This window comes from Mytilus galloprovincialis, chromosome 4, assembly GCF_965363235.1.
Source record: "Mytilus galloprovincialis chromosome 4, xbMytGall1.hap1.1, whole genome shotgun sequence".
Taxonomy (NCBI): domain Eukaryota; kingdom Metazoa; phylum Mollusca; class Bivalvia; order Mytilida; family Mytilidae; genus Mytilus; species Mytilus galloprovincialis.
In genome coordinates, this window is record NC_134841.1 from 75,199,676 (window position 1) to 75,214,691 (window position 15,016).

Below are 15,016 nucleotides of genomic sequence, written 5' to 3' on the forward strand. Positions count from 1 at the left end.
GGGTTCATTTAGTTTACAAGTTTGAGGATGTAAGATGCTGCATCACCATACTGAATATAGTCAGATGTATCATTTTGTAGGGTTTCCTTCAAAGTGATGAATCTTTCTTCTATTTCTTCTTTGCTTCTTTGCTTTTCCCCGCATCGTGTCCCCTGTTGAATACTGTACTTTCTTTACCTTGTTACCTGCGTTCTCTTTCTTGAACACATTGATAATTTCAAATATGTGTGGATGTGCGGTTTTGACTCTCTTTTTCAACTTGTCATGCTAGCCCTCTAAATTTATTTGTTCTGGGTCCTTCTGTTTAGTGGTGGTTCCAGGTTGGTTGTGGGTATCTGCCCTCTATCCCTGTCAGAATTACATAGTCTGTTAATTTGGTGTAGCTCAGGTGAAATGGGAACACACCGTTCCATGTGTAACATTTCAATTTCTCCTGAATTATTAGAATTAACTTTTGTGAGTAAACTTGCCCTTTCTTTAAACTTGTATGTACTCCGCAGCATGTGGCGATTTGGGTCTTATTATGTGTTTCAATAAACAAAAACTGTCATGCATCCGTCTTTTGTGTAGGCTTATTTTAACGGTGACAGACTTGGCGTCAAGACGTCGAAAAGGATGGCACAAGCAAGTGACCGCTTTTATAAACTCGATTGAATGTGCATATCTAGTCAATAACACTCAAATATCATTAAAAACAGCAGTACATCTAATTAAAGACAAACTTGTATTGGGACTTTAGATTATGATGAGTTTTCATCTGAACTTTTAATGACAGAAATCAACCAAACTGAAACAAATTACGAACTTTTCGCTTATACAAAGAAAATGTTAAAACTAAACAATATATACAACGTAACATCCCACGTTCCGTAAGCCGAACAATGACACGTTTTAGAAGTGGAGCGTTGCTATTGGCTATTGACACGGGACGATACTCCAGGCCGGAGATAACCTTGAATGAACGATTATGTAAACTATGTGATCATTCAACCGTAGAAAATGAAGTACACATCATGATGAACTGCACACAAATTTACCTCTGTAATGAAATGTGATGATATCAAACCACTTTTGGCTAATACACTCAATAAATGTTTTATGAGACGAAAACAAAATGATATAATAGTGTTTAAACTTATTGTATTGATTTAAAGTCAGAAGAAACGAGTGACCAGTGAAAAATAATGTTCTTCCAATTCTTGAACCAATGCATACAAACATCAATCATAAACTTAGTCTTTTGTGCACGAATTTATCATTTTTTTCGTGTAAATTTCGTATAATCGTTAATTTTTTTTTCAATCGGTCAGTGTTGTTGTGAAAATATGGCAGGTAATTAAAGTTCGTGTTTTGAAGCCGAAGTTTAACAATTGTCACCTGTTTGTCAACAATCGACAAAAAATCAACATAAAAGCATAGAAATTGAGCACGTGTTTAACATATAAATTCAGATAATAGTTTATTTTAAAGACATACATGCGTATTGTGATCATCGGATTTTTACGAGATGGGTCACACTGAGGTCACTTTGCATACGAAAAATATGTCGGGGGGAATTGCTTCTGGAAGGAAGCAATTAAAATAAAGTAAACTTCTTTTAAATATGAATAAATTAAAGAATTTTCTTCAGAAAAAAATATATGTACATAAGTTTTATAATGTTTACTATCCATTGAGTTATAAAAAAACGTATGCATTATTTTGTTTTGATTTGAAGTTTCTTATGACTTTAAATTTTCTTTTTGTTTTTTTAACTATGGAAATTTTTACTTAACGAATCCCTTTTGAATTAAACGTTTATTTTTTACTGAACTCTAACTGAATTTTTACTGAACTCCAACTGAATTTTTACTGAACTTTAACTGAATGTTTACTGAATGGTTTGGGTTTTTACTGAATATTTAAGTAACCTTTACCCTAGTGGCGTTTTTAAGCGAACTATACTGCAATTGTAATTATTTTATTTTTATTGTTGATTTTTATTAGAAAGTTCTACATTTTTATTTTTGAAGCGTTCATGAATAGATATTTTATAATAATGTGTAATTATTAATGAGTTTTAAATCACGTCATTCATGACTATGCCTATAGTTTCGGTTTGTGCCCTTTGAACTTAAGGACGCTTAACTATGGCAACAGAATACGCATGCTTGAAAATCCTTTCTGTGATTGGACAAAATGCTGTCATGGTGGGTGATTTGGTTGTGTTTGAAAAAACGTCTCGTTAATTATATCGTGATGGAAAGTAAGTGAAAAACTATAAATATTTGACTAGATCTTACAAAGATTTATATTTTTATTAAAATAATTGTTTCTCCAATAGCTCTTTGCATCCGTGACAGCTGTTTATTCGGGACAATTATATAATTTTTAATGTAGACTTTGTTGTACGAACGTACATGACTTTTAGAACGCACCTTCGCATGTGAGATTTCCGCGGGGTTTTGGTGAATGTAAACAGAAAGATACGAGGACCAAGAATACTGAACACAAACAGAGAAAACGTTACTTAAATGGTATCTTTGTGCTTCTGAAGGTTATCGAAATGATAGTTTTAAACATATACTAATACGTCGGATATCTTTTTTTAAGATAGTTCTTGTTTATAATGATGTTTCTTATTTTATTGTAGATCAATATGTGACACTTGAACAAAACCGTGTCACCTGTGTAATCGATAGAAATTCTTGTACGACTTTGCCCCCGGCAGATATCTAATGCTTAAACTTTTAAATTTGACAGCAAATATAATGGGTTAGCTATAGATTTTAATGAAAATCCAAGTTGCTTTGAAAAAGAAATAAACAAATTTAAATGTGACTATCTGAATTCAATCTAAACTGAACATTGTAGCTCATTTTAAAATTACCTATCAATTAAGTCCTTAAATTTGAAAGAAATTAACTAAAGTACCAAACAACCTGACATTCTGTAAGATCAATATACAACTAATGCCTTAATTGTCCACACATATGTTTAGTGTATAGAAAATCCATGTTGATTTGAAAAGGTTTTAAAAAAAATTCAAGTGTACTATATGAATTTAGTGCGAATTGAAAATTCTTGCTTTTTTTACCTATAATTATTTAATCCTTGAATTTGACAGCAATACAACAAACTGCATAACGACCATGAATTCAGTAAGTCAATGTATAATTTAAATAGCTGTATAGTTTTATAAAAATCCAAGTTAATTTAAAAAAAATAAAGTTGACTATCTAAATTAATTCCGACAGAACATTTTTACATGTTTTACCTCTTAAATAAATCCTAAAATTTGACAGCAATAAATCAAATTACTAAGCAACCTAGCATTCTGTAATATCAAAGTATAATTGAGATTGCTGTAGAGCTTTATGACAATCCAAGTTGATTTGAAAAAGTTATAGAAATATTTAAAGATGACTATATGAATTTAATCAATTTTTTTTACCTATAAATTGAATTCTTTTAATTTCACAACAATGAAGAAACCTACCAAATAAACTTGAATTTTGCAAGATTTTTTTTTTTTTTTAATTCATGTTAGTTGGATGGGCTAATTCAGACCAGTCAAGACGTAATGTGAGGTCAAGACTAGTCAATACAGGTCGTGACTGGTCAAGACTGGTCGAGACAAGTCCAGATCGGTCGAGAATGGACTAGACTGGTCGAGACTGATCAAGCCTAGGTCGAGACAATTTCAGACTACACCAATATCATCAAGTACTGATTCAGACTTATTAAGTAAAGTTGAGACCAAAGACGAGTACAGCTAATTACAGTTATGTACTGTCGAGACAATGTCAAGACTAGTTAAGTAAAATCTGTACTCGATTTTACTGGTCGAGCACAAAATATGGTCTTTTCAGACTCTGAGCAGTTTGTAGTGTGAACTTGAAAGTTAAGCAAGAAGTGAACTTTGTTAAGCCCGAAGTTGCTATTTCCTGCACCGATTTTTTTCTTTTTGAAATTACATAGAATCATATGTTTTGGCATCAGTATAAAGTAACCTATCTGATTGGATTGAAGTGAATAATCAGGAAGTTGTAATCTAGCTTCATTGCTTCAAACAAAATATACATAAACAATATATTTTAGGAGTCAGTGTAACTAAAGAATACATGTGAGCCCGGACGTGATATTTTCTAAGCAAGAAGTAGCAAATAACTTGAATCAGTATGAAAAAAACCTATGATTGGACATCAATACTAATTTAAAGAAATTTGCAGGTATCTTCTTATCAATAATTTAGAATTTTAGAATGTGAAACGAGCATATATGTATTCTCCAATTTATTTATATTGTAGTCCTGTGGTGTTGAGTTGTCATTTTAATGTTATATTTCACATGTCTATGAAAGGGGAGGTTTGGCATGCCACAAAACCAGGTTCAACCCGCCATTTTTTTCTTTAAAAATGTCCTGTACCAAGTCAGGAATATGGCCATTGTTATATTATAGTTCGTTTATGTGTGTGTTACGTTGCGTCGTATGTTTTCTCTTAATTTTTAGTGTAAACATTGCGATAAGACGTGTCACGGTACTTGTCTATCCCAAGTTCATGTATTTGGTTTTGATGTTATATTTGTTTTTCTCGTGGGATTTTGTCTGATGCTTGGTCCGTTTCTGTGTGTGTTACATTGTAGTGTTGTGTCGTTCTCCTCTTATATTTAATGCGTTTCCCTCAGTTTTAGTTTGTTACCCCGATTTTGTTTTTTGTCCATGGATTTATGAGTTTGAACAGCCGTATACTACTGTTGCCTTTATATAGTTTTTCTCTTTTTTTTTCTTTCGCCTAATATGTTTCTTTCATTGTTTGATTGTTTGGCAAGATGTCGGTTATATATGTTGTATATGAGTTTGAACAATTTATACGCTTTTGAAAGTTGAAATCATCCCTTCGTAAACGGACGCCATCACGAGTTGGTTGACCGTTATGGGATATCAGTGTCACTGATGATAGCTGTATTATAAATGCTGTAAGTAAAACATATTTATTATGTTTTTTTATTTTTGCTTTTTCCAAAATTCCAAATTTCTGTAATTTTTATTTATTTATTCTTTATTTTTCTAATCTATTCAGATTTATGGATCATTCTATATTGATAATGTATGAGTTTGATATACTATAATTTATAAATGTATATATTACAGTTAAATAAACTAACAAGTACTAACCAAATTGATTATATGCTACTAACGGTTAACGAGGCCGGGATAAGGTACCGGTATTTAATGTATTTACTAACAGATGTCAAACTAATCAATAAAGTGTGATTACTTCTTAAAAAAAAAAAAATAATAAAGATAATCAATTTAATATCCAAAAAAAAATCAAAACAGTCTTTAAAACTTTATTTATTTATTTAGTTTCGGAGGATAAACTAGTGGGTTTCCTTAACTATTTTTGAACAAAAACTCCTTGGTTCAATATATGGAAGTCCTGAAAACCAAAACATGTATATATAAAAATTAAAATACTCTACGGTGTCTCTTTTCATTTTCACTTTACCTTTGCTATTCTTTATCTCCTGATTATGGATAAAACTTCTCGATTGTACTGCAACACATGGACTATATACCTTGTGTCCCCCTAGTGATAAGCTTTCGAATGAGGTTTAAGGTGTCTCAGTAATTAGGGGCTGAAGGGTCGCGGAAGTTCCATTAATCAAAATATCAATTTCATTATTTAAAATTGGCTATTTTTCTAATTTCACGCGTTTTTTGGGGGGGCATTTAGGTCCTACGTAACCTCTCTAATGGTCATTGCGGCACATATTGTTTATAATCATTGTGTTCCTCTATCAATAAGCTTTCAAATGGTGTATAAAGTTGTCCTAAATAAGAGCCTGAAGGGTCGCAGTAGTCCATTTCATTATACAAAATAAGCTATCTCTTAATGTTCACACGTATTTTGATATCTAGGTCCTTCGTTTCTTCTCTAATACGCGTTGCGGAACACATGGACTATATACCTTTTTTCTATTGATAAGCTTCCGAATGAGGTATAAGGTATCAATGTAATTAGGGGCTGAAGAGTCGCAGTAGTTCGTTCCATTATTCAAAATATCAATTTCATTATTTAAAATTGGCTATTTCTTAATTTTCACGCGTGTTTTAGCATTTAGGTCCGTCCTCAACCACTGTAATGGTCATTGCGGTACGTATTGTTTATAACCATTTTATTCCTCTATCAATAAGCTTTCAAGTGGTGTATAAAGTTGTCCTTTATTAGGGGCTGATGGGTCGCAGCAGTCCATTTCATTATTCAAAATAAGCTTTTTTTTAAATGTTTACGCGTATTTTGATATCTAGGTCCTTTGTTTCTCCTCTAATATGCGTTGCGAAACACATGGACTATATACCTTTTGTTCCTCTATTGGTTAGCTTTCTAATGAGGTATAAGGTATCTTTGTAATTAGGGGCTGAAGAGTTGCAGTAGTTTATTCCATTACTAGTATTCAAAATATGCATTTCATTATTCAAAATAGGCTATTTCTTATTAATCACCCATATTTTGGCATTTAGGTCTCCGTAACCCCTCTAATGGTGATTTTGGCACAATTGACATGTTATAACTATAATCAGGGGATGATAACGAAGGACAACAAAGGAATAAAAAATAATTAAAAAAAGACAATGTATCTAGTATTTTAATAGATCTAGAACACATCGGCGACATCGTGAACCGTCGACCTGGAACTTACCAATTATTGGTAATATTAATTATTTGGAAAACAAAAGGGCCTGGAATGGAGTCATTGTAAACAGCATTGTTCTATACTAGTCATAGATAAAGTTGAATTCTTCAATTCTTCAGTTTTTACGTCATGTCGGCTAACAAATTGGAAACTCTACCTACGCCCTATTTTAAGTGTAGAGTTTTAGTATTCGTATTGTCATTTTATAAAGTCATGCTGATTAAAATACTACAATAGGTAATGTGAAAATGATCAAATTTAGTCAACCCTGTGATTAGGACCCGTGTATATAGCAAGTCTTCTTTCCACTTAATACACTATTCAAAGAAAAACACAAACTTATGTTGTTGACTAGCTGTTGTTGTGAGCTGCCGATTTAATAAGACAAACGTATGGTGGCCGGTTTTCGCTTTTCATATTCCATAGGGCGAAAACTCGAAATCGCGAGGTCGAAAACGCGAAAACGCGAAGTCGAAAACACGAAAAGTACAAATAGCAATAATCGTACAATACTCGACTTTCATCATCGGATAATTTTATTGTCCCTAAATCAAATACAGAATTATACAAATCAAATTTTTCTTTTAGTGGTCCAAAAGAGTGGAATACACTGTCCAGTGAAATTCAAAAATCAAAAAGTATATCTGCATTAAAATACTGCATTTTTAAAAGTGTTAAATTTATAAGTTAAGCCACAATGTATACCATATGTGTTTTTGTTGTTGTTGTTATATTACTTTATTTATTGTTTACATGTGTGTAATAGTCATTTAATTATGTTTTATTCAAATTGTTAACATTGTATGTAGAGAGCCTTATTATACCCCACGCAACGAAGTTGCGGAGGGTATAATGTTTTTGACCCGTCCGTCCGTCCGTCGTACCGTCCGTCAGTCCGTCCGTCCGTCAGTCCGTCAGTCCTGTTTCTTGTCATCGCAACTCCTTTCAAACCACACAACAGAATTTCACGAAACCTTTTCAGATAATAAGGACATACTATGTAGTTGTGCATATCGACGGGAAATTGCGATTCAATTTTTTTTTCTAGGAGTTACGCCCCTTTGAACTTATTTACTTTAATGTACTACTGCAACAGTTTGTCATCGCAACTCCTCTCAAACCACACAACAGAATTTCACGAAACCTTTTCAGATAATAAGGACATACTATGTAGTTGTGCATATCGACGGGAAATTGCGATTCAATTTTTTTTCTAGGAGTTACGCCCCTTTGAACTTATTTACTTTAATGTACTACTGCAACAGTTTGTCATCGCAACTTCTCTCAAACCACACAACAGAATTTCACGAAACCTTTTCAGATAATAAGGACATACTATGTAGTTGTGCATATCGACGGGAAATTGCGATTCAATTTTTTTTCTAGGAGTTACGCCCCTTTGAATTTATTTACTTTAATGTACTACTGCAACAATTTGTCATCGCAACTCCTCTCAAACCACACAACAGAATTTCATGAAACTTTGTAGATAATAAGGACATACTATGTAGATGTGCATATCAACAGGAAATTACGGTTCAATTTTTTTTCTAGGAGTTATGCCCCTTTGAACTTATTTGCTTCAATATACTTCTGCAACAGTTTGTCATCTCAACTCCTCTGAAAACACACAACAGAATTTCATGAAATTTTGTAGATAATAAGGACATACTATGTATATTGACAGGAAATTATTATTCAATATTTTTTCTTATACAATTTTTTTTTCTTATACTTATTTAATTTCTCCAATGACAATGTGGGGACGTGGGGTATGTGAGCGTGCTCACTAAGGTTCTTTAATTGAAAATTGGTATAATCGAAATGAGTTACTCTCTTTAAATAAAGATATTATTATTATTATTATTATTATTAAAAGGCGAAGTCGAAAACGCGAAAAGGCAAACTATTTTTTCTTTCCGATTTCGCATTTTCGACTTCGCGTTTTCGACTTCGCGATTTCGCCTATTCGCGATTTCGCGTTTTCATGTTTTCGCGTATTCGCGTATTCGCGTTTTCCGATTTCAAAATACAAAGTTATGCAAATCTTTTTTCCTTAAAAATACGGCTAAGGTACTCTATTACTGGGATAAAAAGAATGATTCAATCCTTAGTTTTTCGAAAAAAAATCAAAGTTTTATAACTACAAATTTATAAAATGACCATATACTTGATATTCATGTCAACACCGAAGTGCTGACTACTGGGCCGGTGATACCCTCGAGGAAATTCTGTTCGAAATTGTTAGGGAAACCCACTAGTTTATCTTCCGAAACTGACTAAATAAAGAAAGTTTTAATTTCAAAGAGTGTTTTGATTTTGTTTTTCTGATAGTAATTTGAATATTTGATAGATAACTTCAGCTCTGTATTTGGTTTTGGAATTATAAAATTTTCTGAGGATGAAAATCTAATAGAAAGTTATTACAGTTTCCCCATATTGAACAACAATAATCTAATTGAGGTAAAGCGTAAGCGTTTTAAAACATAGACAAAGCTAAAAAAGAGTTAACCCTTTTTATGATATGATAAATATGAAAAGACCAAGATAGAGATACATCAACAAAAATACCTAGAACTTTTTCACATGTTCTTTCTTTAACTTGTTGTCCATTTATAGCAAGATTTGTATTTTCATTTGATGTAGCTGAAAGCTTCTATTTGGAGCCAATACAAAGATGAATATATATAGTTTTCGTTTTAGATGTATTTACAGCCATTTTATTGTCATCACACCAGGAAAAAATATCTTAAAACCGTATTAAGCTTTTGACTGATGCAACTTTTATTTTGTCCAATGACTAATATGGTTCTATCATCAGCAAATAAATCGGTGTTATGATTAGGATTAGACAACGGAAGATCATTTATAATAATGATAAACAACACAGTTCCTAAAACGTAAAATTTATGTACATATACTTTTTTCTAAAGAAAATGCTTTAGTTTGTTCATATTTAGAAGAAGTTTACTTTACTAGGAAGCAATTCCCCGACATATTTTCCGTATGCAAAGTGACCTCAGCGTGACCCATCTCGTAAAAATCTGGTGATCGCCAATACGCATGTATGTCTTTAAAATAAACTATTATCTGATTGTAAATGTTAAGCACGTGCTCAATATCCATGTTTTTGTTGTTGATTGTTGACAAACAGGTGACAATCGTTAATCTTCGGCTTCAAAACACGAACTTTAATTACCTGCTATATTTTCACAACAACACTGACCGATTATCCGTAATTTATGCGAAAAAAATAATAAAATCGTGCACAGAAGACTACGTTTATGATTAAAATATGTCGGGGAATTGCTTCCTGGATTGTAATTTTTTTTATTAACTAGTGTCACGGAAGTGGAAGGAACTAATTAAAATAAAGTAAACTTCTTCTTAATATGAACAAATTAAAGAATTTTCTTCAGAAAAAAGTATATGTACATAAGTTTTATAATGAAAACTATCTGGACATTGTGTTATAAAAAACATATGCATTATTGTTTTTAATTTGAGGTTTCTTTAAAAGTTGTTTTAGTTAAATAGAATGAGGATTTATTTCTTTGGTTTTGGGTAGAACTGTTTTTCATCCGTCGAAATCTCGATCTCCGTTTTCTACTTCGGGAATCACAAAAGGAAGAAACTACCAAATCACGAGACACCTCTTAAGAACAGTGCATACTTTTGAAAATATCATCTTTCAAGTAATTGAGGCAAACCTAAATTGGGACTCCCAAAGTAGGAAACTTCCTATGTTTTTAATCATTGATGCCCTCGGGGGAAAACTGTCCTTTAAGTTAGTTTACTTATCCAAAACCTTTCCCGAGCAAGTCTGTCGGTACATGACCAATTCTCGTTTTCTATGATAGTGATTGTAAAGTTTTTGAGATCAGCTTGGGCGTGTCTCAAATATCAGACGACGATTTATGGGGAGGTCAATGTAGTCAATTCGATAACCATACATGCGTTTGTTGAATGGCTGCGCTGTCTCGCCAACATACTGCATGCCACATCGACACTGAAGAAGGTATACAACATTCTGGGTTTTGCAAGTAACATTAAAATAAAAATAAAAGTAAACTCAGACCCAGTGGAGTGACAAGTAACTGTTTGAGTATTCAGTATTTGTTGGCAAGTCAGACATAGTCCGTTACAACACGACTTGCCTCATCCTTCAGTTGAACAGCTTTTGTAAGAGGAGACGTCAGTTCTCACAAACAAGTCTTTCAGACTTGCTGATCTCCGCAAAGCTAAAACAGGAAATTATATATGTTGGGAGGGGCTGTATGTCAATTAAACAGCAACCTAACTGCACAAAAGACAATTAAAGTGCCTATAAATATAACCTTGATGTTAACCACTATATCTTTTTTTTTTCTTTTTTTTTTTTTTAGATATGAACAAAAAACACGAGCATGGCGAAATAAAAGATGTGGACACAGCGTCATATTTGCCTGGAAAACCTTCTCCAATTCATTTTTCGTCAAATTCTGTGATCATTTCATGGCAACCACCAATATCTAAGCCTAATGGGTTACAACGTTATGAAGTACAGTATAAGAGTGTAAATGGAGAATGGGAATCAGTTTTATCTCCTGATACAAACTGTCAAGTTACACTGAAGAATTTAAAATCTGACACGGTTTATCACTTTAAAGTTCGCACAGTATGCGATAATGATGAAAGTCCTTTTGGAGATCTGAGTGAAGATATTTCTTTCCCCGATATAGAGTATGAGGATTCACATATTTCTTCAACAACATTGAATGATATAAGACCTGATCAAAGTGATTATACAAACGAAAACCAATCAAAAAGTCAATGTTATGAAGTTCGTTCAGTTGTAAATGAAGAATACAGTCGTTATAGTGAAGTGAGTACAAAATACACCAAAGAAACAGCATTCGATGTTCAACAGAAAGAAGAAAACAAATCAAATACCATGGGTCTAGATATTCAAGAATTTGTAGCGGATGTTAATTCAATAAAGCTGAACTGGACAATTCCAGTTACCAACGATGATGTCACTTACTATGAGGTAAGATACAAAAAAAGTATTGGGGATCAAATATGGAAACCTGCATCCACAAACGGGTCTGAAAACCATATTACGGTACACAATCTTGAAGAAAACACAAAATATGATTTTAAAGTAAGAGCTATTTATGAAAAGAAAGATGGACATTTTAGTCATCCTCCCGTTACGATATCGACTCAGTGCAAAGTAGCAGATATACAAAGTGAAGGCACTTTAGTGGTAAATAAGGCTACCATGCCTGGCAAACCTAACGTAGTAGAATCAACAACGAACTCCATATGTGTTCAGTGGACACCTCCAGCACAGATTGTTGAAAGCATGGATGGTTATGAACTGAGATATAAGGAAAGTGAACCAACCATTAAGAAATGGATTTCGAAATGGACTGATAATGATAAAACTGTATTGACTATATCTGGGTTACAGGCAAAAACCAGCTATGACTGCAAGGTTCGAGCCATATTTTGCAATGAAGATGGGCCCTTTAGTGAAACTATCGAGGTACGAACAGAAAGCATTACGTTTGGAAAACCAAGTCCACCGGAAGTCACAGAGTCCACACATTGCTTGATAATGCTCAAATGGCAAAGACCAAAGGATGGTCGCCAAGATATAACTCATTATGAGATGAGATATAAAAAAACTGAAAGTACTGACAGATGGAAACCTTTACTAACGAGTGGTCCTGAAAATAATGTTCAAGTCAATGATCTGCAGTCAAATTCGACCTTCGAATGCAAGGTACGTGCTATATATTGTGATGGTGACGGGCCTTTTAGTGATACAACAAATGTGTCTACTAAATCCTGTGTTGACAAATCAGTGAAATGTTCAGCACCTATTCCTGTTTTGATAACAACTAATGCACTTTCATTAAGTTGGGATCCACCGAGTAATCTAACTTATCAGATAGATTGCTATGAAATACAGTACAAACAATTAGATCAAGGGTCATTTATTGATATAAGAGCTGATGGCAATAAAAACAGTATTAAGATAATGAATCTTAGTAGCAACACAAAATACGAATTCAAAATTCGCGCAATAATCAAAGGCAGGCCAACAAATTTTAGCAGTTCTCTAGTCTTGAAAACCCTTAAGGAAGATTACTCAGCTCTGTGTCTTTCAAGTCCTCCTAGTGAATTTGCAGTGACAACAGAAAGTGTGTCTTTACGATGGGGAGCACCTCTTAACGTCAAAGATCCAATAAATTGTTATGAAATTAGATACAGAGAAAAAAGAGAGGGTGTCGATAATGCGATATGGCAAAACACTCATACTAATGAAACAAAAACAACTATTTCTCAGTTGAAGCCATTTACAAATTATGAATTTGAAGTACGGGCTATTACTGAACAATTGGTTGGCAAATTTAATGACCAACCAATTACTATTAGTACGAAAAAAGTATCAAATAACCCAGGAGATCCATATTTAAAGGCATCTACACACAACCAGTTAACAATTCAATGGAATCCACCTAAAGATACAACAGAAGTAGCGTATTATGATTTACGTTACAGGGAGCTTAACGGAGAAAAATGGACGTCTATTCAATCAGATCATACAGAGAAGACTATTAAAGATCTAAGTCCTGAAAGATTTTATGAGTTTAAAGTAAGAGCAGTATTTAATGAATCTGAAGGTCAGTTCAGCAAAGCAGTAAAATGTTCAACAATCAAACTTGATAGTATTTCTGAGGAAGGCGATTCGAAACCAGGAATGCCAGAATCTAACAATATTACTTATAATAGCTTGGTTATTACTTGGAAACCGCCAAACAACACAAAAAACCTAAATTACTACGAACTTCGATATAGAGTTATCTCAACCTTAATATGGGAATTAAAAACGACAGAACGGAGTGAAGTTGTTTTGAAAGATTTGAAAGAAAGCACAATGTATGAATTCAAAGTGAAAGCAGTATACAAAGATGAAGAGGGGCCTTATGGTGATATAAGTACTCTGTCTACTTTGCAGCGCCAAAGGGGTCGACGGGACGCCCCAGAATTTCAAGCAAGAAAGCCAAAGATCCTATATGTTTCATTTGAAAGTATAACTATCAAGTTACTACCACCATCGGACACTACTGACTTCGAGTATTATGACGTACGGCATAAAGAGTTGACGTTAGATAAGTGGCATATTTACCCAGCTTCGGACGAAACGGAAATATCTTTTCTCAAACTTAAGTCTTCAGTGAAATATCAGTTTAAGGTTCGAGCTATATTTGCTGATGGTCAAGGCCCTTTCAGTGATGTGGTCGTTATTGAGACAAAGAACATCGATTCGGCAAAAGGTCGGTTTCGTAAAATGCGACCGGGAAAACCAAAGTCTGTCCGACAAACGTCATCAAATATTTGTCTCGAGTGGACCCTTGAAGACATAGATGAATCAATGGTTAAACATTATGAACTAAACTATCGCGAATGTTTTGATACAGGAAAACAACAATGGAAAATTATCATCAGCAATGAGACAAATGAAACCGTGAATAAGCTAAAAGCATCAACGCAATACGAATTCAAGGTCCGTGTAATTTTTCAGAACTGCGAAAGTTCGTTCAGCGAAATAGAAAAAATTAAAACGAATTCCTGTGCAGCCGAAGAGGTCAGACAAACAAGTGTTTCTCATGATAGTATGGTTATATGCTGGAAACCTCCAGAAAATGCTGGCAAAATTAAGCGTTATAAGGTAGGCTACAAAGAACGGTATTCCAAAGACTGGGAATATATAGAAACAGATGGAAATGACAATCGAATAATGTTAAATGAGTTGAAAGATTCCAGTGATTATGAAATACAGATTTACACTGTTTTTTCAAATAATCATACTGTACAAAGTGAAACATTTTCAAGTTTTCTTACGCAAAGACGGCCTCCAACGAAAATTCCTGGGCAACCACAATCAATAGAATCTACTCCACAAACCATTACACTCGATTGGAGTCCTTGTGAATTACAGAATTTCGACTGTTACGAAATAAGGTATAGGGAGTGCGGTGCAACCAAATCCACAAAATGGACTGCAGTCGCCACAGAGGTAAAACAGCACACTTTCAAAGTTCCAGATTTGAAGAGTGGAACCGATTATGAATTCAAAGTAGCTGCTGTTGTTGATGGTGAAGCTACACAGTTTGGAGATATTAGTATTAAAATACACACAGAATTATCATTAGCTATGCGTATCCGAGAAGGTGCAGATACATTAATTACAAATGGTCCACCTGTACGATTCAAGCTTCCGGTACAATTTACGTCTACAGATAGTTCTTCAAAGACAAGAAAGTGCCGACTAAAATGTAAG

General features: G+C 33.6%; 1 protein-coding gene across 1 annotated transcript in view; it reads left to right on the top strand.

Annotated features, from left to right (window-relative positions):
- The first annotated feature begins 4,078 nt into the window (after positions 1-4,078).
- The window catches only part of LOC143072961 (protein sidekick-1-like), a 44,009-nt gene continuing 33,071 nt past the window's right edge, over positions 4,079-15,016 (top strand). The window contains exons 1-2 of the mRNA XM_076248141.1: positions 4,079-4,211; positions 11,067-15,011. Of these exons, the coding sequence (XP_076104256.1) occupies positions 11,069-15,011 (3,943 nt within the window). The 5' untranslated portion in view covers positions 4,079-4,211; positions 11,067-11,068. The remainder of the gene's footprint in view (positions 4,212-11,066; positions 15,012-15,016) is intronic.